The sequence below is a fragment of the Elephas maximus genome, chromosome 5 (genome assembly GCF_024166365.1).
Source record: "Elephas maximus indicus isolate mEleMax1 chromosome 5, mEleMax1 primary haplotype, whole genome shotgun sequence".
NCBI lineage: Eukaryota > Metazoa > Chordata > Mammalia > Proboscidea > Elephantidae > Elephas > Elephas maximus.
Genome location: NC_064823.1, coordinates 17,579,377 through 17,606,484, shown reverse-complemented (window position 1 = coordinate 17,606,484; position 27,108 = coordinate 17,579,377). Strand labels below are relative to the sequence as shown.

The 27,108-nt window shown below is 37.8% G+C and overlaps 1 protein-coding gene across 3 annotated transcripts in view; it reads left to right on the top strand.

The window, feature by feature from the left end:
- Window positions 1–24,292, top strand: part of LARP1B (La ribonucleoprotein 1B) — a 149,496-nt gene extending 125,204 nt beyond the window's left edge. For 2 of the 3 annotated variants that reach the window (XM_049885338.1, XM_049885337.1), the window contains exons 15-19: window positions 17,898–18,058; window positions 18,480–18,624; window positions 20,393–20,502; window positions 21,411–21,538; window positions 23,074–24,282. In XM_049885338.1, coding sequence (XP_049741295.1) covers window positions 17,898–18,058; window positions 18,480–18,624; window positions 20,393–20,502; window positions 21,411–21,538; window positions 23,074–23,319 — 790 coding nt within the window. In that variant the 3' untranslated portion in view covers window positions 23,320–24,282. Of the gene's footprint in view, window positions 1–17,897; window positions 18,059–18,479; window positions 18,625–20,392; window positions 20,503–21,410; window positions 21,539–23,073 lie in introns of all 3 variants that reach the window. The other variant, XM_049885340.1, reaches the window with a different exon arrangement.
- The last annotated feature ends 2,816 nt before the right edge of the window (window positions 24,293–27,108 follow it).

Below are 27,108 nucleotides of genomic sequence, written 5' to 3'. Positions count from 1 at the left end.
ATTTGGTTATTTCCTCTTCGATGTTCTTTTTGTTGATGTAGAGGAATCCAAGTGATTTTTGTATGTTTATCTTATAACCTGAGACTCTGCCAAACTCTTCTATTAGTTTCAGTAGTTTTCTGGTGGATTCGTTGGGGTTTTCCGTGTATAAGATCATGTCATCTGCAAATAGAGATAATTTTACTTCCTCTTTGCCAATCCGGATGCCCTTTATTTCTTTGTCTAGCCTAATTGCTCTGACTAGGACTTCTAGCACAATGTTGAATAAGAGCGGTGATAAAGGACATCCTTGTCTGGTTCCCGTTTTCAAGGGAAATGCTTTCAGGTTCTCTCCATTTAGAGTGATGTTGGCTGTTGGCTTTGCATAGATGCCCTTTATTATGTTGAGGAATTTTCCTTCAATTACTCTTTTGGTGAGAGTTTTTATCATAAATGGGTATTGGACTTTGTGAAGTGCCTTTTCTGCATCAATTGATAAGATCATGTGGTTTTTGTCTTTTGTTTTATTTATGTGGTGGATTACATTAATGGTTTTTCTAATATTAAACCAGCCTTGCATACCTGGTATAAATCCCACTTGGTCGTGGTGAATTATTTTTTTGATATGTTGTTGAATTCTGTTGGCTAGAATTTTGTTGAGGATTTTTGCATCTATATTCATGAGGGATATAGGTCTGTAATTTTCTTTTTTTGTAATGTCTTTACCTGGTTTTGGTATCAGGGAGATGGTGGCTTCATAGAATGAGTTGGGTAGTATTCCGTCATTTTGTATGCTTTGAAGTACCTTTAGTAGTAGTGGTGTTATCTCTTCTCTGAAAGTTTGGTAGAACTCTGCAGTGAAGCCATCCAGGCCAGGGCTTTTTTTTGTTGGGAGTTTTTTGATTACCGTTTCAACCTCTTTTTTTGTTATGGGTCTATTTAGTTGTTCTACTTCTGAATGTGTTAGTTTAGGTAGGTAGTGTCTTTCCAGGAATTCATCCATTTCTTCTAGGTTTGCAAATTTGTTAGAGTACAATTTTTCGTAATAATCTGATATGATTCTTTTAATTTCCGTTGGGTCTGTTGTGATGTGGCCCATCTCGTTTCTTATTCGGATTATTTGTTTCCTTTCCTGTATTTCTTTAGTCAGTCTAGCCAATGGTTTATCAATTTTGTTAATTTTTTCAAAGAACCAGCTTTTGGCTTTGTTAATTCTTTCAATTGTTTTTCTGTTCTCTAATTCATTTAGTTCAGCTCTAATTTTTATTATTTGTTTTCTTCTGGTGCCTGATGGATTCTTTTAGTGCTCACTTTCTATTTGTTCAAGTTGTAGGGACAGTTCTCTGCTTTTGGCTCTTTCTTCTTTTTGTATGTGTGCATTTATCGATATAAATTGGCCTCTGAGCACTGCTTTTGCTGTGTCCCAGAGGTTATGATAGGAAGTATTTTCATTCTCGTTGCATTCTATGAATTTCCTTATTCCCTCCTTGATGTTTTCTATAACCCAGTCTTTTTTCAGGAGGGTATTGTTCATTTTCCAAGTATTTGATTTCTTTTCCCTAGTTTTTCTGTTATTGATTTCTAGTTTTATTGCCTTGTGGTCTGAGAAGATGCTTTGTAATATTTCGATGTTTTGGATTCTGCAAAGGGTTGTTTTATGACCTAATATGTGGTCTATTCTAGAGAGTGTTCCATGTGCGCTAGAAAAAAAGTATACTTTGCAGCAGTTGGGTGGAGAGTTCTGTATAAGTCAATGAGGTCAAGTTGGTTGATTGTTGTAATTAGGTCTTCCGTGTCTCTATTGAGCTTCTTACTGGATGTCCTGTCCTTCTCCGAAAGTGGTGTGTTGAAGTCTCCTACTATAATTGTGGAGGTGTCTATCTCACTTTTCAGTTCTGTTAAAATTTGATTTATGTATCTTGCAGCCCTGTCATTGGGTGCATAAATATTTAATATGGTTATATCTTCCTGATCAATTGTCCCTTTAATCATTATGTAGTGTCCTTCTTTATCCTTTGTGGTGGATTTAAGTCTAAAGTCTATTTTGTCAGAAATTAATATTGCTACTCCTCTTCTTTTTTGCTTATTGTTTGCTTGATATATTTTTTTCCATCCTTTGAGTTTTAGTTTGTTTGTGTCTCTAAGACTAAGGTGTGTCTCTTGTAGGCAGCATATAGACGGATCGTGTTTCTTTATCCAGTCAGAGACTCTCTGTCTCTTTATTGGTGCATTTAGTCCATTTACATTCAGCGTAATTATAGATAAATAAGTGTTTAGTGTTGTCATTTTGATGCCTTTTTATGTGCGTTGTTGACAATTTCATTTTTCCACTTACTTTTTTGTGTTGAGACGTTTTTCTTAGTAAATTGTGAGATCCTCATTTTCATAGTGTTTGACTTTATGTTTGTTGAGTCGTTATGTTTTTCTTGGCTTTTATCTTGAGTTATGGAGTTGTTATACCTCTTTGTGGTTACCTTAATATTTACCCCTATTTTTCTAAGTAAAAACCTAACTTGTATTGTCCTATATCGCCTTGTATCCCTCTCCATATGGCAGTTCTATGCCTCCTGTATTTAGTCCCTCTTTTTGATTATTGTGATCTTTTACGTATTGACTTCAATGATTCCCTGTTATGAGCAATTTTTTTTTTTAATTAATCTTAATTTGTTTTTGTGATTTCCCTATTTGAGTTGATATCAGGTTGTTCTGTTTTGTGACCTTGTGTTGTGCTGGTATCTGATATTATTGGTTTTCTGACCAAACAATTTCCTTTAGTATTTCTTGTAGCTGTGGTTTGGTTTTTGCAAATTCTCTAAGCTTGTGTTTATCTGTAAATATCTTAATTTCGCCTTCATATTTCAGAGAGAGTTTTGCTGGATATATGATCCTTGGCTGGCAGTTTTTCTCCTTCAGTGCTCTGTATATGTCATCCCATTGCCTTCTTGCCTGCATGGTTTCTGCTGAGTAGTCTGAACTTATTCTTATTGATTCTCCCTTGAAGGAGACCTTTCTTTTCTCCCTGGCTGCTTTTAAAATTTTCTCTTTATCTTTGGTTTTGGCAAGTTTGATGATACTATGTCTTGGTGTTTTTCTTTTGGGATCAGTCTTAAATGGGGTTCAGTGAGCATCTTGGATAAATATCCTTTCGTCTTTCATGATGTCAGGGAAGTTTTCTGTCAGCAGATCTTCAACTATTTTCTCTGTGTTTTCTGTCCTCCCCCCCGTGGGACTCCAATCACACGCAAATTATCCTTCTTGATAGAGTCCCACATGATTCTTAGGGTTTCTTAATTTTTTTAAATTCTTTTATCTGATTTTTTTTCAGCTATGTTGGTGTTAATTCCCTGGTCCTCCAGATTTCCCAGTCTGCATTCTAATTGCTCGAGTCTGCTCCTCTGACTTCCTCTTGCGTTGTCTAATTCTGTAATTTTATTGTTAATCTTTTGGATTTCTACATGCTGTCTCTCTATGGATTCTTGCAACTTATTAATTTTTCCACTATGTTCTTGAATAATCTTTTTGAGTTCTTCAACTGTTTTATCAGTGTGTTCCTTGGCTTTTTCTGCGTTTGCCTTATTTCGTTTCTGAGGTCGTCCCTGATATCTTGAAGCATTCTGTAAATTAGTTTTTTATATTCTGTATCTGATAATTCCAGGATTGTATCTTCATTTGGGAAAGATTTTGATTCTTTTGTTTGCGGGGTTGTAGAAGCTGTCATGGTCTGCTTCTTTATGTGGTTTGATATCGACTGCTGTCTCCAATCGATCACTAAGAGATAAAAAAAAAAGTAGTGGTTTATTCTGTAATTGCTCACTGAGTCTTATCTTGTTTTGTTTTCTTTCAGTATACGTGGATGGGCTACTAGATTGTGCTGTCTTGCTTGTTGTAGCCCTTGACTTACTTATGACCTATTACCAGCTGGTTTGGGCTGTTGCCAGATATACATGCCTGAGTCTATTCACTATTCTTGAGTAGAATCTGATTTGGGGTCATCAAGTGTGTGCTGCACCGTAACACCTATCCACCTCGAGAAGTAGTGGTGATAGTTGTGTGCACCAGATTCTATTAGCAGCTGGGGTTCACCCTCCAGGCGGGGCAGGATGCTGACAGGCTTCCCCCAAGTGTCAGTGAGGTAGGTGTGTCTCTATTCCTGTAGCACCTTGGTGGGAGGGCACTGCAGCTGTACCTTAGGCCCCCAGTGCAAGTACCTCTACTGATTGGTAGGTGTCACCCTCCTTAGACCCCTGAGGCAAGACGCTAGGTGGTCTGGGGGGAGCTTCAGCCCTCAGTTCCCTGTTATGGGTCAGTTAGGGCTCTGTTGAATAAGCAGAGATATCAGAGCTGGGAAACTTGTTTTTCCAGAAAATCCGCAAAAAAAAAAATGCAGTCAGATCCCTATCAGAACTGCCTTTGGATTATAACCGCCACCTTGTTCCTGTAAGGATGAAAGTCCGAGATTTGGATCATATATGCTTGGCTGTAGCTGTTTCTGTGTTTTTAGTCCAATTAGGGATGGATTTTTGGTCCCTGGGTTTTTTGTGGTTCCTTCTCTCAGGCCGGAAGAATGGGTTAGGAAAAGACCAAAAAAAAGAAAAGGGAAAAGCAAAGCCACCGTGGAGCCGGAGCCGTTCTCCCTCTGGCTCAGGAAATTCCAATGTTAATGAAGCCGCCTGGGAAGGGTGGGGGAGGGTTCAGAGAAACAGGAGAGTAGCACCCCAGAATATAGCCAAAGTTGCTTATCTTGCTTGGAATGACTATTTTATCTGAGATTCCCAAGGGGCATGTTGCCTATGTGTGCTGGCTGTGTGGAGATTGCCCCTGAGGGTTTGGCCCGCTGAAGCCGCGGTCAGATCCTCCGCTGCCAGTCCAAAGCCCATCGTCAAGGTTGCCCTGCTGGGAGGCTGCACTCCTGGCTCCAAAATCAGTCGCTGCCTCCCGGGGACTTCTCGTCCCGCCAGCCGCGTTCCCGCGCCGCCCCCGCAGACCGGCTGGGCCCCCTCCCGGTGTTAGTTCAGGGGAGAAGGGCTACGCCCCATGCTTGCGCCGTGACAGTGCCCAGTCAAAAGCCCGGCGCCAAGGTTCCCTGGCTGGGACACTGCACTCCGGCTCCAAAACCAGTCACTGCCTCCCGGGGATTTCTCCCACCAGCCGCGTTGCTACGCCGCCCTCACGGACTGGCCGGGCCCCCTCCCGGGGTCAGTTCAGGGGGGTAGGGCTGCGCCCCTTGTTGCTCCATCACAAGATTTTGAGTTCAACTCCCCTGGGCCCAGACCTAAGCCCGGCACCAAGGTTACCTGACTGGGACGCTGGCACCAGGCTCCGAAAACAGTCACTGCTTCCCCGTATTTGTTTGTTCTCCGTCTCTAAATCTGTGTTTGTTGTTCAGGGTTCGTAGATTGTTATGTATGTGATCGATTCACTTGTTTTTCTGAGTCTTTGTTGCAAGAGGGATCCGAGGTAGCGTCTACCTAGTCCGCCATCTTGGCCCCACCTCCCAACTGGTTTTTGTATGTTTATCTTGTACCCCAGTACTCTGCTGAACTCTTCTATTAGTTTCAGTAGTTTTCTTGAGGATTCCTTAGGGTTTTCTGTATATAAGATCATGTCGTCTGCATATAGAGATATTTTTACTTCTTCCTTGCCAATCTGGACGCTCTTTATTTCTTTATCTAGCCTAATTGCTCTGGCTAGGACCTCCAGCACAATGTTGAATAAGAGCAGTGATAAAGGGGTTGACAGTTATTTTGAGTTCTAAGTGATTTGAGTTTGTCCTCAGAGTATTTTTATGGGAGCAGTATATTTAGAAATCAACAGATAATGTTGGAAAATGTAAGCAAATAATCTGGTTAGTTCATAGTTCTTACATTTAGTTAAGAAAATATTTCTAAAGATTTATATTTTTGTTATTAAGTAAATTTATATAGTGATTTATTCATTCCCAGCCACCACTCCATCATGCCGCACAACAAAAATGTATCAGGAATACAGGGACTTATAGTGTGTTAGGCACTTTTCTAGCGACTGAGGATACAGCAGGGAGCAAGGTAAATGCAGTTCCCATCTTTCTGGATCTTAATTCAGGGATGGCAAACAAGTAGTTATAATAATGAGTGATAAATTTCATGGCAGGAAGACTCGCGTGACCCTTAGAGCAGCAGGGAAACCCTGGTGGCATAGTCATTAAGTGCTATGGCTGCTAACCAAAGGGTCGGCAGTTCGAACCCACCAGGCGCTCTTTGGAAACTCTATGGGGTGGTTCTACTCTTTCCTATAGGGTCGCTATGAGTCGGAATCAGCTCGGCGGCACTGGGTTTGGTTTTTGGTTTTATAGCAGTAGAGGTCTGAAGAAAGTGTATAGTATTAGCCAAGAGTTAGGGATTACTTTAATTTTCTAGCTTGAGGACTTGCTGGTACCATTAATTGGTAGAGTAGGTGCTAGAGAAAAGAGTATGTTTGGATGTAGAGATTGTGAAGTCAGTTTAAAACCTTTTGAGTATTTGAGGTGTGTGTGAAAGATCCAGATGAAGGTATCCAGAATGCAATTGTATATATGATCAACAGCTCAAAAGTGAGTGATATCTGGCCTAGAAATACGAGTTTTGCAGTAGATAACTGTACTAGGGAGAGTGTGTAGAATGAGAAGAGCAGAGGTTCTAGTTCTAGGAAAAAGCTTTGAGGAACACCAGTCTTGAAGAGAGAGGTAAAAGGAGGAGGAGCCTGTAAAGGAAATGAAAAAGATAATTTGAAAATGGTAAGCAATCTGTGTGGATGGTACATGCCTCAGTTCTAAAGCAACTAGATTAAAATTAGTGCATTATCCAAGAAAAACTACAGGTTAAGTACTTTTGAAATTGAGACTCTTTCTATTCAAAAGATTTTCTAATTTCCCTTATAATTTCTTCTTTAATTCATAAGTTATTTTTGAAGTGTGTTATCTAATTTTCAGATATTTGGGGATTTTCCAGATACCTTTCAATTTTTAGTTTCTCTTATTGTCCAAGAACATGCTTTGTATAATTTCAATTCTTTTAATATTGTTGAGATTTGGTTTATTGCCCAGAATATGATGTATCTTGGTGAATGTTCCATGTGCACTGGAAAAAAAAAAAAATGTACATTCTGTGAGTTGTTGAGTAAACTGTCCTATAATTGCCATTTAGGTCTGCCTTAGTTATCTAGTGCTGCTATAACAGAAATACAAATGGGTGGCTTTAACAAACAGAAATTTGTTTTTTCAGTTTAGGAGGCTAGGAGTCCAAATTCCAGATGCCAACTCTAGGGGAAGGCTTTCTTTCTCTGCTGGCTCTGGAGGAAGGTCCTTATCTCTTTCGAGCTTCTGCTCTGGGGCATTTCTCTTCTCCCATCTTTGCTCTGTGCAGATATTTGATAATTTATCTCTTTTATATCTCAGAAGAGGATGACTCAAGGTATACCCTACACTAATCTTGCCTCATTAACATAACAAGGACAACCCATTCCCAAATGGAATTATAACCACAGGCATCCAAAAACAAAAACAAAAACTTTGAGTCGATTCTAACTCATAGCAATCCTATAGGACAGAGTAGAACTATCCCATAGAGTTTCCAAGGGACGCTTGGTGGATTTGAACTACCTTAACCTTTTGGTTAGCAGCCATAGCTCTTAACCATAGCTCTTAACCACCGGGTTTCCTTCGCAGGCATAGAGGTTAGGAGTTACAACACATATTTTTGATGGACATAATTCAATCCATAACAAAGTCCAAGATGGTTGATAATATTGTTCAGGTCTTCTGTATCCTTAACTGATTTTCTGTGTACTTGTTCTATCAATTATTGAGAAAGGAATGTTGACTTTTCTATCATAGATTTGCTGTTTCTTCTTTCTTTTCTAGCATTTTTTATTATAGGTGTTTTAAAGGTATTGTTAAGTCAATACACATTTAGATTATTGTGTCTTAATGAGTAGCTCCCTTTATCCTATGTAATGTTTCCTTTTATCCTTGATAATATCCTTATTTTCATGTCTACCTTGTCTGATATTGATGTAGTTGCTCCAACTTTCTTTTGATTAGTGTTTCCCATGGTATATTCTTTTACTTTTTTTTTATTTAATAATATTGTGTTTTTGGTGAAGATTTACACAGCAGTTTAGGTTCCCATTCGACAATTTCTACACAACTTGTTTAGTGATGTTGCTTACGTTCTTCACATTGTGTGAACATTCTCATTATTTCCGTTCTGGTTGTTCTGTTTCCACTAATCTAGTTTCTCTGACCCTTACATTCTCATCTCTGTTTTAAAGTAATTGTTGACCATTTGGTCTCATATAGGTGATTTTTTAAAAAAGCATAGTTTTTATTGGTGATGTTCATTGTTTTTTGAGCCAGTTTGTTATTTAGCCACAAGGTGACCTAAAGGGTAGTTTTGGTTCAAAGTTGGAAGAGTATTTCAGGGCAGTAGTTTTGGGGAGACCTCCATTCTCAGCCAGTTCAGTAGGTCTGGGTTTTTTTTTTTTTTTTTTTTTGAGGAATTTGAGGTTCTATTCCACATTTTTCTCCCATTCTAGCTAAGTACCATCTAGTTCTTCTTGTCTCAGGGTAATTGAGGCCATGGTTTATGTAGCCTATTTGTTCCATAGGCTAGTTTCTTCTTTGAGTCTTTGGTTTCCTTCCTTCTCTTTTACTCTGGATGAGTAGAGACCAATAGTTGTATCTTAGACGGCTGCTTGCAAGCTTTTAAGACCCTAGACAGTACTCACCAAACTAGGATGTAGAACATAACTTTATGAACTATATTATACCAGTTGACCAAGATGTCCCATATTCTTTTACTTCTAACCAATCTGTATCTTTATATTTAAAGTGGGTTTCATGTAGACAGTATACTTGGGTCTTGCTTTGCTTTTTTTTATTAACCATTCTGACAATTTCAATCTTTTAAGTGACATGTTTAGACTATTTACGTTTAATAAAACTATTGATGTGGCTGGATTTAAATCTGTCATTGTATTTGCTTTCTATCTTATCCCATCTATTCTTCGTTCTTTTTCTCTCTCTTCCTGTATTTTTAAAATTAATTATTTATAATTATTCTGTTTTATCTCTACTATGAGTTTATTAGTTATGCTGTTATTTTTTACTGGTTCTGTAGAATTGATGTATACATTTTTAACAAAACTGTATATTTTAAAATAATGTTGTACTGCTTCGTGTATTGTACAAGAACTTTACAACAGTATACTTCTATTTCCTCTCTCTCATCCTTTGTACTATACTTTGTTGGTTGTTCTTTCCAGTAAAAGTGGTGTTTTGTGAAAACAGCAGCTAGTTCAGCTCACAACTTAATCACACACGTGCTTTTCCTTAAGCCAGCCATCCTACTCTGATATGCTACAGAGATGCTTTATGCTTACCTCCCACTTTTGTCACAGACAAAAAGACATGTGCTTTTGGAGATTTCATAAAGTCAATTTCTTTGAGTCAGCAAGGACAGTCCTAAGTAAAAACTGGCTGTTTTCCATTGCAAGTGTGTGGCGGTGAAGAATAAAATTAGTAAACACTGTTTGGAGCCACTGCCTTGACTCACACCAGCAGTTTTACTCACCATTGCTTTTTTTTTTTTTAATTTTCATTGTGCTTTAAGTGCGAGTTTACAAATCAAGTCAGTGTCTCACACAAAAACCCATATACACCTTGCTACACACTCCCAATTACTTTCCCCCTAATGAGACAGCCCGCTCTCTCCCTCCACTCTCTCTTTTCGTGTCCATTTCACCAGCTTCTAACCCCTTCCACCCTCTCATCTCCCCTCCAGGCAGGAGATGTCAACATAGTCTCAAGTGTCCACCTGATCCAAGAAGATCACTCCTCACCAGCATCCCTCTCCAACCCATTGTCCAGTCCAATCCATGTCTGAAGAGTTGGCTTTGGGCATGGTTCCTGTCCTGGGCCAACAGAAGGTCTGGGGGCCATGACCACCAGGGTTCTTCCAGTCTCAGTCAGACCATTAAGTCTGGTCTTATGAGAATTTGGGGTCTGCATCCCACTGCTCTCCTGCTCCCTCAGGGGTTCTCTGTTCTATTCTCTGTCAGGGGAGTCATCGGTTGTAGCCAGGCACCATCTAGTTCTTCTGGACTCCAGATGATGTAGTCGCTGGTTCATGTGGCCCTTTCTGACTCTTGGGCTCATAATCACCTTGTGTCCTTGGTGTTCTTCATTCTCCTTTGATCCAGGTGGGTTGAGACCAATTGATGCATCTTAGATGGCTGCTTGCTAGCGTTTAAGACCCCAGGCACCACTCTTCAAAGTGGGATGCAGAATGTTTTCTTAATAGATTTTATTATGCCAGTGGATTTAGATGTCCCCTGAAACCATGGTCCCCAAACCCCTGCCCTTGTTACGCTGGCCTTCGAAGCATTCAGTTTATTCAGGAAACTGCTTTTGGTTTAGTCCGGTTGTGCTGACCTCCCCTGTATTGTGTGCTGTCTTTCCCTTCACTTAAAGTAGTTCTTATCTACTATCTAATTAGTGAATACCCTTCTCCCACCTTACCTCCCTCCCCCCTCTCATAACTACAAAAGAATGTTTTCTTCTCAGTTTAAACTATTTCTCAAGTTCTTATAATAGTGGTCTTATACAATATTTGTCCTTTTGCAACTGACTAATTTCACTCAGCGTAATGCCTTCCAGGTTCCTCCATGTTATGAAATGTTTCACAGATTCCTCACTGTTCTTTATCGATGCGTAGTATTCCACTGTGTGAGTATACCATAATTTATTTATCCATTCATCCATTGATGGGCACCTTGATTGTTCCATCTTTTTGCTATTGTAAACAGAGCTGCAATAAACATGGGTGTGTATATATCTGTTCGTGTAAAGGTTCTTATTTCTCTAGGATATATTACAAGGAGTGGGATTGCTGGATCCTATGGTAGCTCTATTTCTAGCTTTTTAAGGAAGTGCCAAATCGATTTCCAAAGTGGCTGTACCATTTGACATTCCCACCAGCAGTGTATAAGTGTTCCAATATCTCCACAGCCTCTCTAACATTTATTATTTTGTGTTTTTTGGATTAATGCCAGCCTTGTTGAAGTGAGGTGAAATCTCATTGTAGTTTTGATCTGCATTACTCTAATGGCTAATGATTGTGAACATTTCCTCATGTGTCTCTTAGCTACCTGAATGTCTTCTTTAGTGAAGTGTCTATTGATATCTTTTCCCCATTTTTTAATTGGGTTATTTCTCTTTTTGTAGTTGAGTTTTTGCAGTATCATGTAGATTTTAGAGATCAGGCGCTGATCAGAAATATCATAGCTAAAAACTTTTTCCCAGTCTGTAGGTAATCTTTTTACTCTTTTGGCGAAGTCTTTGGATGATCATAGGTGTTTGATTTTTAGGAGCTCTCAGTTGTCTGGTTTTTTTCTGCATTCTTTATAATGTTTTGTATACTGTTAATGCCATGTATTTGGGCTCCTAATGTTGTCCCTATTTTTTCTTCCATGATCTTTATCGTTTTAGATTTTATATTTAGGTCTTTGATCCATTTTGAGTTAGTTTTTGTGCATGGAGCGAGGTATGGGTCTTGTTTCATTTTTTTGCAGATGGCTATGCAGTTATGCCAGCACCATTTGTTAAAAAGACTGTCTTTTCCCCAGTTAACTGTTTTGGGGCCTTTGTCAAATACCAACTGCTCATATGTGGATGCATTTATGTCTCAATTCTCAATTCTGTTCCATTGGTCCATGTATCTGTTGTACCTGTACCAGGCTGTTTTCACTACTGTGGCAGTATAATAGGTTTTAAAATCAGGTAAAGTAAGGCCTCCCACTTTGTTCTTCTTTTTCAGTAAGGCCTTATTTATCTGGGGCCTCTTTTCCTTCCATATGAAGTTGGTGATTTGTTTTGCCATCTTATTAAAGAATGTCGTTGGGATTTGGATCAGAATTGCATTAAATGTATAGATTGCTTTTGTAAAATAGAGATTTTTATAATGTTAAGTCTTCCTATTCACGAGCAAGGTATGTTTTTTCACTTATGTAGGTCTCTTTTGGTTTCTTGCAGAAGTGTATTGTGGTTTTCTTTGTATAAGTCTTTTACATCTCTGATAAGATTTATTCCTAAGTGTTTTATCTTCTTGGGGGCTACTGCAAATGGCATTGATTTGGTGATTTCCTCTTCAATGTTCTTTTTGTTTGTGTAGAGCAATCCAACTGATTTTTATATGTTTATCTTGTATCCCGATACTCTGCTGAACTCTTCTGTTAGTTTCAGTAGTTTTCTGGAGGGTTCCTTGGGGTTTTCTGTGTATAAGATCATGTCATCTGCAAATAGAGATACCTTTACTTCTTCCTTGCCAATCTGGATGCCCTTTATTTCTTTATCTAGCCTAATTGCTCTGGCTAGGACCTCCAGCACAATGTTGATTAAGAGTGGTGATAGAGGGCATCCTTGTCTAGTTCCCAGTCTCAGTGGGAATGTTTTCAGGCTCTCTCCATTTAGGGTGATGTTGGCTGTTGGCTTTGTATAAATGCCCTTTATTATGTTGAGGAATTTTCCTTCTATTCCTATTTTGCTGAGAGTTTTTATCATGAATGAGTGTTGAACTTTGTCAAATGCATTTTCTGCATCAATTGATAAAATCATGTGATTCTTGTCTTTTGTTTTATTTATGTGGTGGATTACATTAATTGTTTTTCTAATATTGAACCATCTCTGCATACCTAGTATGAATCCCACTTGGTCATGGTGAATTATTTTTTTGATATGTTGTTGAATTCTGTTGGCTAGAATTTTGTTGAGGATTTTTGCGTCTACATTCATGAGGAATATAGGTCTATAATTTTCTTTTCTTGTGGTGTCTTTACCTGGTTTTGGCATCAGGGATATGGTGGCTTCATAGAATGAGTTTGGTAGTATTCGCCCTTTTCTGTGCGCTGAAATACCTTTAGTAGTAGTGGTGTTAACTCGTATTTGAAAGTTTGGTAGAACTCTGCAGTGAAGCCCTCCGGACCAGGGCTTTTTTTTTGTTGGGAGTTTTTTGATTACCTTTTCAATCTCTTCTTTTGTTACAGGTCGATTTAGTTGTTCTACCTCTGTTTGTGTTAGTTTAGGTAGGTAGTGTGTTTCTAGGAATTCATCCATTTCTTCTAGGTTTTCAAATTTGAGTACAGTTTTTCTGTACTCTATAATCTGCTATGTTTCTTTTAATTTCACTTGGGTCTGTTGTAATATTGCCCATCTCATTTCTTATTCGGGTTATTTGCTTCCTCTCCTGTTTTTCTTTTTTCAGTTTGGCCAGTGGTTTAGCAATTTTGTTGATTTTTTTTTCAAGAAACCAGCTTTTGGTCTTGTTAATTCTTTCAATTGTTTTTCCGTTTTGTGCTTCATTTAGTTGAGCTCTAATTTTTATTATTTGTTTTCTTCTGGTGCCTGTGGGTTTCTTTTGTTGCCCTCTTTCTATTTGTTCAAGTTGTAGGGATAATTCTTTGATTTTGGCCCTTTCTTCTTTTTATATGTGTGCATTTATTGATGTAAATTGGCCTCTGAGCACCACTTTCGCTGTGTCCCAAAAGTTCTGAGAGGAAGTGTTTTCATTCTGGATTGTCTGAATTTCTTTATTCCATCCTTAATGTCTTCTATAATCCAGTCTTTTTTGAGCAGGTTATTGTTCAGTTTCCAAGTGTTTGATTTCTTTTCCCTGCTTTTCCTGTTATTGATTTCTACTTCTTTGGCCTTAAGGTCAGAGAAGATGCTTTGTAATATTTCAATGTTTTGGATTCTGCTAAGGCTTGCTTTATGACCCAATATGTGGTCTATTCTAGAGAATGTTCCGTGTGCACAGAAAAGAAAGTATACTTGGTTGCTTTTGGGTGGAGTGCTCTGTATATGTCTTACGAGGTCAAGTTGGTTGATTGTGGCATTTAGGTGTTCCGTGTCTTTATTGAGCTTCTTTCTGGATGTCCTGTCCTTCACCAAAAGTGGTATGTTGAAGTCTCCTACTATTATTGTGGAGCTCTCTATATCACTTTTCAATGCTGATAGAGTTTGTTTTATGTATCTTGCAGCCCTGTCATTGGATGCATAAATATTTAATATGGTTATATCTTCTTGGTGTATTGTCCCTTTAATCATTCCTTATCCTTTTGGATGGATTTAATTTAAAGTCTGTTTTGTCAAGGATTAATATTGCCACTCCTAGTCTTTTTTGACTGTTGTTTGCTTGATATTTTTTTTCCATCCTTTGAGGTTTAGTTTGTTTGTGTCTCTAGGTCTAAAGTGTGTCTCTCGTAGGCAGCATATAGACGGATCTTGTTGTTTTAATCCATTCTGCCACTCTCTGTCTCTTTATTGCTGCATTTAGTCCATTTACATTCAGGTTAATAATGGGTAGATATGAATTTAGTGATATCATTTTGATGTCTTTTTTTGTGTGTTGTTGACAGTTTCTTTTTCCCACTTAATTTTATGTGCCGAGTAGATTTCTTTATATATTGTCCTTTACTCATATTTGTTGTTGATGATTTTGTTTCTGCTGAGTCTGTATTTTTCCCTTGTATTTTATTTTGATGAGTAGGATAGTTTGTCTCCTTTGTGGTTACCTTATTATTTACCCCTATTTTTCTAAATTTAAAACTAACTTTTATTTCTTTATATCGCTGTATCTTCCTCTCCATGTAGAAGGTATATGATTACATTTCTTTATCCCTCTTTATTATTTTAATGTTGTCTTCATTTGTGTAATAACACTGCTGTTTCCCTGTTTTCGGCTTTTTTTTTTTTTTTTTTTTTAATAATCTTGCTTTGTTTTTTTGGATTTCCCTGTCTGGGTTGACTTCTGGTTGCTCTGCCCAGTGTCCTAGTCTTGGGTTGATACCTGATATCATCGATTTTCTTACCAAAGAACTCCCTTTAGTATTTCTTGTAGTTTTGATTTGGTTTTTATGAATTCCCTCAACTTGTGTTTATCTGGAAATGTCTTAATTGCAGTTTCATATTCATATTTTGCTGGATATATGATTCTTGGCAGGCAATTTTTTCCCTTCAATTTTTTAAATATGTCATCTCATTGCCTTCTTGCCTGCATGGTTCCTGCCAACTAGTCCTAGCTTATTCTTCTTGGCTGTCTTTTGCTGGTGACTTTTCATTTATCCCTAGCTGTTCTTATAATTCTCTCTTTATCTTTGATTTTGGCAAGTTTGATTATAATATGTCTTGGTGATTTTCTTTTAAGATCTACCTTATGTGGAGTTCGATGAGCACCTTGGACAGATATCTTTTCATCTTTCACCATATCAGGGAAGTTTTCTGCCAACAAATCTTCAACAATTCTCTCTGTATTTTCTGTTATCCCTCCCTGTTCTGGTACTCCAATCACCTTGTTTCTCTTCATAGAGTCCCACATGATTCTTAAGATTTCATCATTTTTTTTAATTCTTTTATCTGATTTTTCTTCAGATATATTAGTGCCAAGTGATTTATCTTCAAGGTCAGAAATTCTAGCTTCTACTTGCTCAATTCTGCTCCTCTGACTTTCTATTGAGTTGTCTAATTCTGTAATTTTATTGTTAATCTTCTGAATTTCTGATTGCTGTCTATCTATGGATTTTTCCAGCTTATTAAATTTTTCATTATGTTTCTGAATAATCTTTCTAATTTCTTCAGTTGCTTTATCTGTGTTTTCCTTGGCTTGTTCTGCATATTGCCTCATTTCCTTCCTGATGTCTTGAAGGGTTCTGTATATTAAACTTTGTGTTCTGCATCTGGTAATTCCAGGAATGCACTTTCATCTAGAAGATCCCTGGATTCTTTGTTTTGAGAGCCTGTTGAGGTGATCATGGTCTTTCTCTTTATGTACTTGATATTGACTGTTGTCTCCAAGCCATCTATAAGTTATTGTATTAGTTTATGCTTGCTTACTGTGTTGTAGCTTCTTGCTTTGTTTTATTTTGGTATACCCCTGTGGGTTGCTTGAGTGAGCTAGCTTGATTATTTTCACCTTTGGAGCTCTGGTGTCCTGTCCCCAGCTGTCTAGAGCTGTTATCAGGTATGTCAGTCTAGGAGTCCATTCAGTTTTCCTGTATGAATTCAGCTCAGGTTTCCAAGTAGCTGATCATCAAGTGTGTGGTACAGGCTCTGTCCTACAGCCTTAGAGGTGCAGGTGTGATTGCCATATATACCGGTATCTGATTGCAGCAGGGGGTCACACTCTGAGTAAGTCAGGTGGCTGAGAACTGACCCCCAAGTGTCTCTGAGGAAAACATGTCCCTGTTCCCTAGAGCATGCTAGTGGGTGGGTTCTGCAGATGGACCATGGGCACCCAAAGTTTTTGGTAGTGAGGCCTGGAAGGTACCAGTTATCTTTGGACCCCTGTCGTGGGTGGCTGGGTGACCTGAGTGGAGCTACCAGTCCTTAGGTCCCTGATGTGGGTAGGTGAGGACCTTGTTTTATAGGCAAAGCAATGTCAAACGTCAAACACCCACCTCTCAATCAGCTGAAATGGTTGAAGTCTGCCAACAAGGACCTATTCACCCGAAATAGGCCCACGCAGGTCCATGCAGAAGGGAAAGGTGCTCAAGGTCCACGGATAGTTTATGCCTGGACAGGAGCCGCTTCTGTCCTGAGCTTCTCTGGTTAATGGAGCTAGCAAATAATCTTTTCCCCCCAGTTGCCAATTTTTTCCTTCCCCAAGGCTGGGAGGCTGGCTCTAGGTGCTCAACAGGGCCTATCTCAGGCCCAGGGATTCAGCCGCTGAAGCTGGCGTGGGGTTGGTGGGGTGTGGTAAAATACTCGCAAGTACTTAGCTTTTGCGTAGAGCGCCTTTCTTCTCTGGTCCCGGAGGTGTGAGTAGGCTGTGTGGCTGGCTGCTTCTCCCTGAGGAAACTGTGGCCGAATGCTAGTACCAGCCTGCCACTGCTACCGCTCCGGGAATGGTGCCGAAGGGCTCCCCGCGATTCAGGTCTGGTAACTCCTCTCCACTTCTGAACGGTCTCTTCCTCCTGCTGCCCCTCGGTTCGTTGTCTAAGCTTGCCTTTGATGCTCAGGGCTCCCAGCTTGTCACACTTGTCTTCTTGGGTCTTTGTTGTAAAGAAGGCTTGCCAGAAGTGTCTGTCTATTCCTGCATCTTGGCTCCCTCTCTCACCGTTGCTTTTGTATCTTCAGTAGAAATGTCAACACAGTGAAAAGGGCAAATGCCTTGGTATTAGTGTGAAAATAGTTTTAATCTTTCAGGCTTCCTGAAAGGTTCTTGGGAACCATCTAGGAGTTCGCAGACCACATTTTGAAAACCACTAATTTAGATCAGTGACAGGAAGATCACTTTGATGACAGAATAGAGGAGGTAGATTAGAAAACAAGAAGCCTAATTATTTCAAGTGAAAGAAGAGAAAGGCCTAGATTTGAATGATGACACGCAGTTGAAATTGAAAAGACAGAATTAGGAAGCATTTCAGAAATGAAATTGATATAAAACTAGAATTGTATGTACATCTTTCAGAGAATGAGATTGTTGCCTTTATCTTTGTGCCAGACCTCATCCGTCGTTTCTACTCTTTCAGTTTACATCATCAGCCTAATTACTTGAAATAAGAAAATTAAAAATTTCCCCAGTACTATAATTAAACAACAAGCAAACCATAAACGACTCTCAACTAAATTAATAACGGATCTGGAAGAGGAATAAGCTATTCAGTTACCTATTTTACTTATTGTGTTAGTTTGAGAATTTATGACTATGCATTTCATCAACTTCTGATTTACCTATGTGTCGAGCATAAATAGCACTTCATATACAGATTTGTATGCAATTAATTTAGGAAAGTTTCAGGGACTTTCTATTGCTCAGACTCCCTGTAATGAAAATACTACTGCAGAATGGTTTAAATACTTGGTTCTTGGTATTTCAGTTTGAAGGCTTTTTTCCCCCCTCCTCAAACAGCAGTTCAAATACTTCACCTTCAGAAGGTGCAGCACTGGTGGGAAGTTATGGATGTACTCCTCATTCATTCCCAAAGTTCCAGCATCCTTCCCACGAACTTTTGAAGGAAAATGGCTTTACCCAACAAGTCTACCACAAGTATCGTCGAAGGTGCCTAAGTGGTAAGATGCCTATTATTTACTTAGCTGTATTTAAAATTAAAATATAATTCTAAAAAATTCAAGTTGTCATTTAATATTAACATAGTTAATTACTTTAGGTAAATATGTTCTTATATATTCTTTCTTCATGTGTTTTGTATCCTAAACATGTTAATAAAATTAATTCTTCATGTTACTAGTGACAAATGTTTACAATTTAATTTTGTATTCTAAAATAAGCTTTTTCCCCTAAAATTTGACCAGCGAGTCAGAAAATAGATTAACATTTGTCTTTTGCTTAGAAAAAACCTAGATATATTTTGAGGATTAATGTGTTTCAGCTTTCTTTGTTTTAAATTGTGTAAAATGTCTATTGTCTTGATTTTAAAAAGTATGCTTAATAAAAAAAAAAAAATTCTTTTATTATTTTAACTTTCTCCAGAGAGAAAACGCTTAGGAATTGGCCAGTCCCAAGAAATGAATACCCTCTTTCGTTTCTGGTCCTTTTTCCTCAGAGATCACTTCAATAAAAAAATGTATGAGGAATTTAGAGAACTTGCTTGGGAAGATGCAAAAGAAAATTACAGGTCAAATATTTTGTAATATTTTATTATTTGGAAGGAATTTAATAACAATAATAATAATAGCCACCTAGTAATGAAATACCCTGATTTTGAACTGTGAAAGTAGCACAAGAGAATTGGAGGGGGGGCTATATTAGGGCAATTGCTGCACAGAAAATCACTCTAAAATTTAACAACTTAAAATAGCAAACTTTTTCGCACGATTTCTAAGGATTTCTGGCTCAGGGTCTCTTGTGAAGTTGCAGTAAAGGTATTGGACAGGGTTGCAGTTTCTGAAGACTTGGCTCAGGCTGAAGGATCCTCTCTTCAAGCTCAGTCATGTAGCTATTGGCAGGAGGCTTCAGTGTCTCACCACGTGGGCCCTTCCATAGGGCAGCTCACAACATGGCTTTACTAAGAGCAAGTGAGTTAAGAAAATAGTGTTCTCATGACTCATGAACTTTTAAAGGAAAATGGCTTTATCCAACAAGTATTATCTTTTAGTTGAGTCAGCTAGACATGGTCCTTTTTCTGCTGTCTTAATGTCCTTATCCACTCAGAGGTTCTGCTTACTGCCATTAGTTGAAGGTGGAGTCCATGTGGTTTGCTGGCCAGCTGTCCACAGCTTGTCTCAGGTTCTCTAGGTAGTTACAGGAGAAAACAAATTTGCTTTCTGATTTATCTAGTGATTACAATTCTTTTCGCAAAATATCTGATATTAATCATACCTTACACAAAAGCAAGAATGCCTCTTACGAGCTATTTAATTAGGTTTGTCCTATTATAGTTGAGTGGACCAACCACACCTAGGATTCAGGACAAAAGAATATGGCGTTGATGTAGAGTGAAGATTATGCTCGAGAGTATTTAATACCATGTACAAGCACCATTATAAACCTTGGTTTGGGAAACATTTAAATATTCCTCATTTGTTACTCAGTTTTTGACCTGTTCTTCAGAAATAATAAGGAGAGATACTCTGTCCTTCTGAAGAAGCTATATTCTAGCTGTCCAAGGGCTGCCTCTCATTCTGCAGGTCCCCTATACAGTCAAGCACTGCATAACATCCATTCGGGCAAGCCTGACCACATATACATCCCTGATCCTGTAAGGTTGTAATGTTGTTAGGTGCTGTTGATTTGCTCCGACTCGTAGTGACCCTATAGGAAAGAGTAGAACTGCCCCATAGGGTTTCTGAAGAATGGCTGGTGGACTTGAACTGCCAACCTTTTGGTTAGCAGCTGAGCTAGTAACCTAATAGAGTTCAGAAATCCCAATTGAAGAATGGGACGTAGTGGACATAGCACTTAAGAAACATTTCCAAGGCACACAGAGTACTGCATGTGTTCATTATTATGAACAATTGTATGTATTTAACTCATATTTTCAATATAATAGGCTTTATGGCAGTTCATGCTTAAGTACGAGTTATCTGTAAGTCAGACATTCATAACCTGGGCACTGCCTGTATATAATAGGGTGCTCGTACAACGTCCAAAGCACATAACACCCTATTTCACTGAATATGTTGTGGATGTTAAGCAACACATGACTGTACTTTCATGAGGTGCTATGGCTGAGTCAACAAAAACAGCAAAGCCAGCTATAGATTACTAAGTACCACCTCAGCATAAAAAGTCTGCATATTAAAAATTACTTACATTTAAAAATTTATTTTTCAGTGTTTTTTTTTTTTATATAACATGTATACCTGTATCCATTGTACTCCATATGAGATATTGCATTGTCATAACAAAACTTTGATTATAAATCTTTTATTTACTTTCCACAGGTATGGATTAGAATGTCTATTCAGGTTTTATAGTTATGGACTGGAAAAAAAATTCAGACAAGAAATTTTTAAGGATTTCCAAGAAGAAACCAAAAAAGACTACGAATCTGGTAAAAAATAAAAATAAAAACACTTACTCTCTTTGAGAATTGTAAGGCTAAGTCTTATAGGGAGGGAATAACTTTTTTCTTCAGAACAGATCATTTAAGACCTTGAGGCCACTCTTACGGTTCTTGATGAAGGATGGTGACAATACAGTAAGAAGGCCCTTTCTGTGAAGTGCTAGAAAATAGCTGCTCCCGAGTGTTTCCTTTATGGAGCTGTATTTTGTCACTGTCCTCTTGAGAAACATGGCTACTCACTGATGTTCTAGTAAAAATGAAAATGCTGTGTAACATCAGCAGGCATGCTTGGAAAGGTGGAACAGCACAGGTATTAAGAGCAGAGCCTGGGCAGGATCCTAAATCAGCATCCCATTTCTACTAGTAAAACCTGCGTGAAACCTGTGTAAGGAGGAAACCTGTTAGAGAAGGAAAACTCAAATATTTTCTACTAAGAGAGAGTGACAGAAAGTGGTAAGACTGCATCCTGTCAGAGGCAGAAAACTTGTGAGACCAGGAGAAACAAGGCAGTCCTGGCCAGTTCCGGCTCTCACAGGTTTCACTGTACTTAGTAGTTGTGTGACCTTGGGCAAGTTCCTTGGCCTTGCTAGCTTCAGTTTCTGCACCTGTAACATACACAAGAACACCTGTCTTACAGTCGTGTATGTTCAATTTAGTTACGTAGATAAAAAACACTTAGAACAATGCCTGTTACATAACAAATGCTCAATAAAAATGTTAAAATGTTAGCTGCCGTTATTGTTAACTCATGGTATGTCTTATTTTCAGGATGTAGATAAGGTGTATATTGGGAGATAAAAGGTTTGTCCCCAAATCACCGGTAGGATCATGTTCAATGTGAATCATTTTTTAAAAATTATGTATAATTTATAGTGTATATTCTTCTTTGTTATTAGGTCAGCTCTATGGACTAGAAAAGTTTTGGGCTTATCTAAAATATTCTCAATCTAAGATGCAGTCCGTTGACCCAAAACTTCAGGAATACCTCTGTAGTTTTAAGAGGTTAGAAGACTTCCGTGTTGATGTAAGTTTTAAGTCCTTTCTTCTGTATTCTTTTTATTACCCGTACATTTTGATCTCTTATCAGTGCCTTTTTTAACTTTAATTTTAGAATTTTTATTTTATAACTTTTTGCATAGCCGTAATATCAAACCTTAAAACAGGTGCAAAAATAGTATACTTTGTCACTCAGATCCCCCCAGATTTCTCAGTTTTTAATGTACCTTTAGCCACATAAAGTTTTTGTAACATGTGCTGATGGATTTAGGGTGCCCCGTAATATATTAGGGCAAGAATGTTATGTTCATACGTGCAGGTAGGGTGGTAGGCTTTAAACAATTTGATTTCAAGAGGAAAAAGAATGGGATGAGCAAAAGAAGATAAAGCAAAAAAGGGAAGAAGAGAAACTAAAATAAATTAAAAAGAAAAGTCAAAAAGAGCAGAATAGAGGAAGCTGAAAGGAAGGCCAGGGCCACCCATCTCTGCTTACTGTTGAATTCATTTGCCTTGCAGTTTTGTGTAAATGGGTTGGGTGGCTCAGAGGTCCAGCTGATAGAGGTGCCTGTGTCGCTGGGATTAAGAGCTATTTTACTAGAGTGATCTAGCCAGTTCTGTCACAAAGATGTCACAAAGATGTTTCTGCTCTCTAATAGTGACTCTTGCCCTATCTGAACAGAAGCTAAGAATTCAGCCTTCCTTTTTTAAATATACTAGGGGGTTGGAAAAGGAGGTTATTGTCTTAACTTGCCTCCAAAGAAAATATTAGTCAAGGAGCCCTGGTGGCACAGTGGTTATTGCTCAGCTCCTAATCGAAAGGTTGGCGATTCAAACCCACCAATGTGCTCCTAGGGAGAAAAATGTGGCAATCTGTTTCCAGAAAGATTTACAGCCTTGGAAACTCTGTGGGACAGTTCTACTCTGTCCTGTAGGGTCACTGTGAGTTGAAATTGAATCAGTGGCAGTTGGTCAGTGTTAAATGGTTCTGGATTCTTAAATCCCTGTTACTGGAAAGGCCTATAAAGCTGGCTTCTTTTGAATGTAGGATATATTTTCAGTGCCCACTCTTATTCCTTGCAGTTTGAGGGAACTTGGGAGCTTTATGGATATTTGTGTCTGAAAGATGTTTTAATACTGTCAATAATACTCTCCTTATCCTCGGAATCCTAGGTAAACCTTTAAACTTGATGAAGGTTATTTGACTTGGTATCTTTTCTTTTTTCCCCTGCTGTTTTCATTGATCTGTTAGTTAAACATTACCACACTCAAGCAAGCCTAGGTTAGGAGTTTAGGGTTGAAGAAGGGACTAGAGTATCTTAGGCCCTAAAACATCAAAGAAGCTTAATAAAAATAACTTGAGTGAAAGAATGAGCAAATGCTACCAAATGGATTTAATTGGGGGAAGAAATTTATGCTTAATACCTTAAATTGCCTTTAAGTTTATGTTATACTAATAAAATCTACCAAAGCGCCAAACTAGTTTCCCTCTTTGTTGGACCAGCCTGGCCTTAGATTTTGACAATTTAGTAAAATTGTCAACTGTGCTTGTTTCATGATTTGCAGCCCCCTATTAGTGAAGAATTTGGAAGAAAAAGACATTCATCTACTTCTGGTGAGGAGAGTAGTCATCATAGACTTCCATCCGATTCCTCTACCAAGCCACCCAATGCTGCTAAGCCTACATCTGCCAGTCAGCTTCAGGCCTTGGTAAACTCTCCCAGAAGGAATACTTCGCAGGAGTCCAGTGACAACTTACCCCAGAACAGTGCCGCCTCGGTTTCAACAAATGGTGAAATGCCTGAGAAATAGACTCTTATGAAAGCTGTTTGCCCTTGAAATCAACATTTACATCCGTATTTATTTGAGAAAACCCTTCTGATGCTTAATTGTGAGAATCAGAAAAAAGAAAAAGGACGAGCACTGGTAGTATTTTTTCTAGCAAGACAAATCCTAAAAAACGTTTTCCCTGATTTCACGAAGGATCGTTTTGGGAACCTTTTGTAGAGATCCTCTAGTAATGTATTTTGGTCTCAGTATTTCTTTTTTCAAAGCCATTGTTTATAAGAACCGCATTCCTTAAATATGTACAAAAACAGCACAAGGAATGCCTGACATTTCAGCTCATACTTCTTAAAGAAGATACGGTATATCGTGTTCATCTCTTCTGTAGAGCTTTCTTAAAGAATCCAAGTTAGCCCACTATCAACTCAAACTTGTCAAATACAGAGGAAGATTACATATGTATTTTTTAAATTCAGAAGAAGAATATGAAGTAAGTTTACTTTTCTTTTAGACGTATAGTTTAAAGGGAACCTTCCCCCCCGCCCCCCACCCCCCAGAGGTAAACATGTATAGCAAGGTTGCAGCTACACTGAAGTCCCTGCACTCTGGGCGCTCGCTGCCTCTTGGGTTTCCCGGCCCCTAGTCATACCTCATGGTTTCTGTAGTTGCTGGGTTGGTTTTCCCGGCCCCTAGTCATACCTCATGGTTTCTGTAGTTGCTGGGTTGCTGTGAAGTTTTCTGAATAGGAGAGATTTACTTTTGTGATTCTATGTAAAAACTTGCACAAGTAATTGAAAACTGGGTTGGGATTGGTTAAAATATTGTCCTAAATTAATTACATCTTGCACTGTTTTGAATGCATCTGCTGTTTGTATATCTGCAAGTGGGTATGTCACAAGTAGGCAGACTATCGTTAATTTAAAAGGAGTCCTGAGTTTTTCCTCTTTGTTTCCTTTAAATTTGTTTTATGCTCATAAAGTATTTCCAAAAGTTATAGCAAATTTATTTCTAATTTTTATTGCTATTGCAACTAATGTAAATGATAGTTTCAGTTTTCGTGGGAATTAAAAAAAAAATAAAGCACTTATTCTGAATTATCTGAATTGATTTTTAATTTTTTTGTTTAGAATATAGTTGAAAAGCTGTAACATTTAAATTCTGATAATAGAAGACCATAATATTTTGTAAATGAAGTTTCAGTTACAAACGTATCTATTTTTATTTAGCACAACATGATTCATGTAAAGGCAGAAGCAGCTAGTAAAAATACACTAAATTTCTTTTTGAGTGAAGTGAGTGGATGTCTTGTTCTTAAAAATAACATTCAAGTACATACAATCTTCTTTGGATAAATGGGCTGTTCATCAGTAAATAAGAGATTTTCATTAGGTTTTCTCCCATGCACAAATGATAATATGCTGTTTTGTAATTTTTAATATTTGGGGGCTTGTTTTGTTGCTTTAATTCTAGGAAGAAGTCAAATTTGAATATTAGAAAATTTTATTTAGAGATGTTGGAAATGGGATGCAAAACACCTAATGGATTAGAATAATTTTTAATGTGTTTTCTCAAGTAGACATGCAGTTCTGGCTTTTTAGTGAGAAATTTCTAAACCATGCATATTAGCTTTAAGTGGTCTCTTGGAATGATCTGGAAATTTTTCTTGATACCCTTTTTGTGTCAAACACATACACTTGAAACTTGTGTTTAACCCAAGATTATTTCTGCTCATCTATATAAAAAAAAAGTGTAAATTTAATTGGAAAACTGTATATTTTTTATATATGAATCAAGAATTTTGACATATGTATTAATTAATAATTTTATCATATTATTTTGACTTATAAACTTAATAAGTATACATTGGGAAGTTTAGAAAAGCACAAAGAAGAAAATAAAGCACCTTTTTAAAAAAGAAAAATCCAAAATTGGTATCATGCTGTACATACAGTGTTGCAACATACTTTTTTTTTTTCACTAACAGGGGTGAGCGTTTTCTGATGTCATTAATATTTCTGATGTTGTTAGTTGCTGCTGGGTCTGTTCCGACTTAGGGCAACCCACACCATGACTTTTAATGGCTTCATGGTATTCCAGGAGATGGATACACTGTAGTTTATTAGCTAGTCACCTATTGTTAGAGTTCAGTTTGTGGCCAGGTTTTGGCTTTTATAAACAACAATTTGATTAATAATATCCTTATGGGTTTTTTTTTTTTTTTTTGAGTTATTTCCCAGAATAAATACCAGAGGTTGAAATTCTAAGTAGAAGAATATTCCCATTTAGGGCCTTGTAGCAGGGTTGCACAGTTTATATTTCTTTCTGTTAGGTTGAGAAACAAATATGATTTTTATCTTATTAATGTCAGCATTATAATCAGTTTACTAATGAGTGATAATTTTTAATGTTTACTAACTATATTATTTGTAGATTGCTTGATCATATCCTTTGTTTTCCTTTTGGAGTGATGCTCTTTTTCTGATTGGTATATGGAGCTCTTTTACTGTCAAGAACACTAACTCTTGGCTTTTAATTTTCCTTATGTATGTTTGACATTGTATGTACATTTTGGGGGCACATTTTATATGCCCCTTAAAGAAATTCCAAATATAAAAGTCAAGCAAATAAAAGCAGTGTTCTTCAGTGAAAGAAAATAAGCCACTGACTGTAAATCTAAATGGCCCTACCCAAAATTTATGTCTCTAGAGACCTTAAAGAGCCCTGGTTGCACAGTAGTTAAAGCACTCAGCTGTTAACCAAAAGATCAGCTGTTCGAAGCCACCACCTGCTCCAAGGGAGGAAGATGTGGCAGTCTGCTTCTGTAATGATTTACAGACTTGGAAACCGTATTGGGCAGTTCTACTGTGTTCTCTAGGGTCCCTATGAGTCAGAATCGACTCAATGGTCTCTCAAAGAAAATCATCCTTTCAGATGATTTTGTACAATTTTCAAAAAAGACAACTTTAAAAATGTTTAAATCCAAACTCCTTGTTCTTTTCAGGAAGTAGTTAAAGCCATCCTTGGAAGTATATAATAATCTTTATATTAAAAGAATTGAGGAAGGGAAGAAAACTATATATTAAAATACATTATAATTTTAGCTTTAAAATAGATTTTATTTTTTAAACTTGTTTTATCAGTTTGAGGCTCTACTCTCACATTCTCCCATGCCTCAGCTTGCATTATAGTAAGTCATGTTACCATTTTTCTCTCTGCGATTAACCCTTCAACTGATTTAGCTGTTATGAAACTTTTTGTTTTTAATTCTTGCATAGAAGACCGATCCAAGAGAATAATACCTTAAATTGCCACTAGATGGCAGAATGGAATAAGTCAGATCCATAGACTTTTGAAAGATGAGGGCTGTGTGTGTGTGTCTGTGAGTGTATGTGTGTGTCTGTGTGTGTCTGTGTCTGTTTTGGAGAGCTCTTACTCCACCTTGTGGTGATATCATATAATTACATCAGTTACTGTTGCATTTCTGTCATGTGTCTCTACAACTCATGATAACCTTGTTAGCTCACTGCCAAGCTGCTTAGTTATTAGTAAATAAATACTATAATAACATTAAGATTTGTGTAGGGTTAAATATGAGCATCTACTGCCTGTCATCTTGTTGTACTGTGGTGGCTTGCATGTTGCTGTGGTGCTGGAAGCTATGCCACTGGTATTTCAGCAGGATCGGGTCACGCATGGTGGACAGATTCAATGGAGCTTACAGACTAAGACAGGCTGGGAAGAAAGGGCTGGCATTCTACTTCGGAAAATCAGCCAATGAAAATCTTAGAATCACAACAGAATATTGTCAGGTACAAT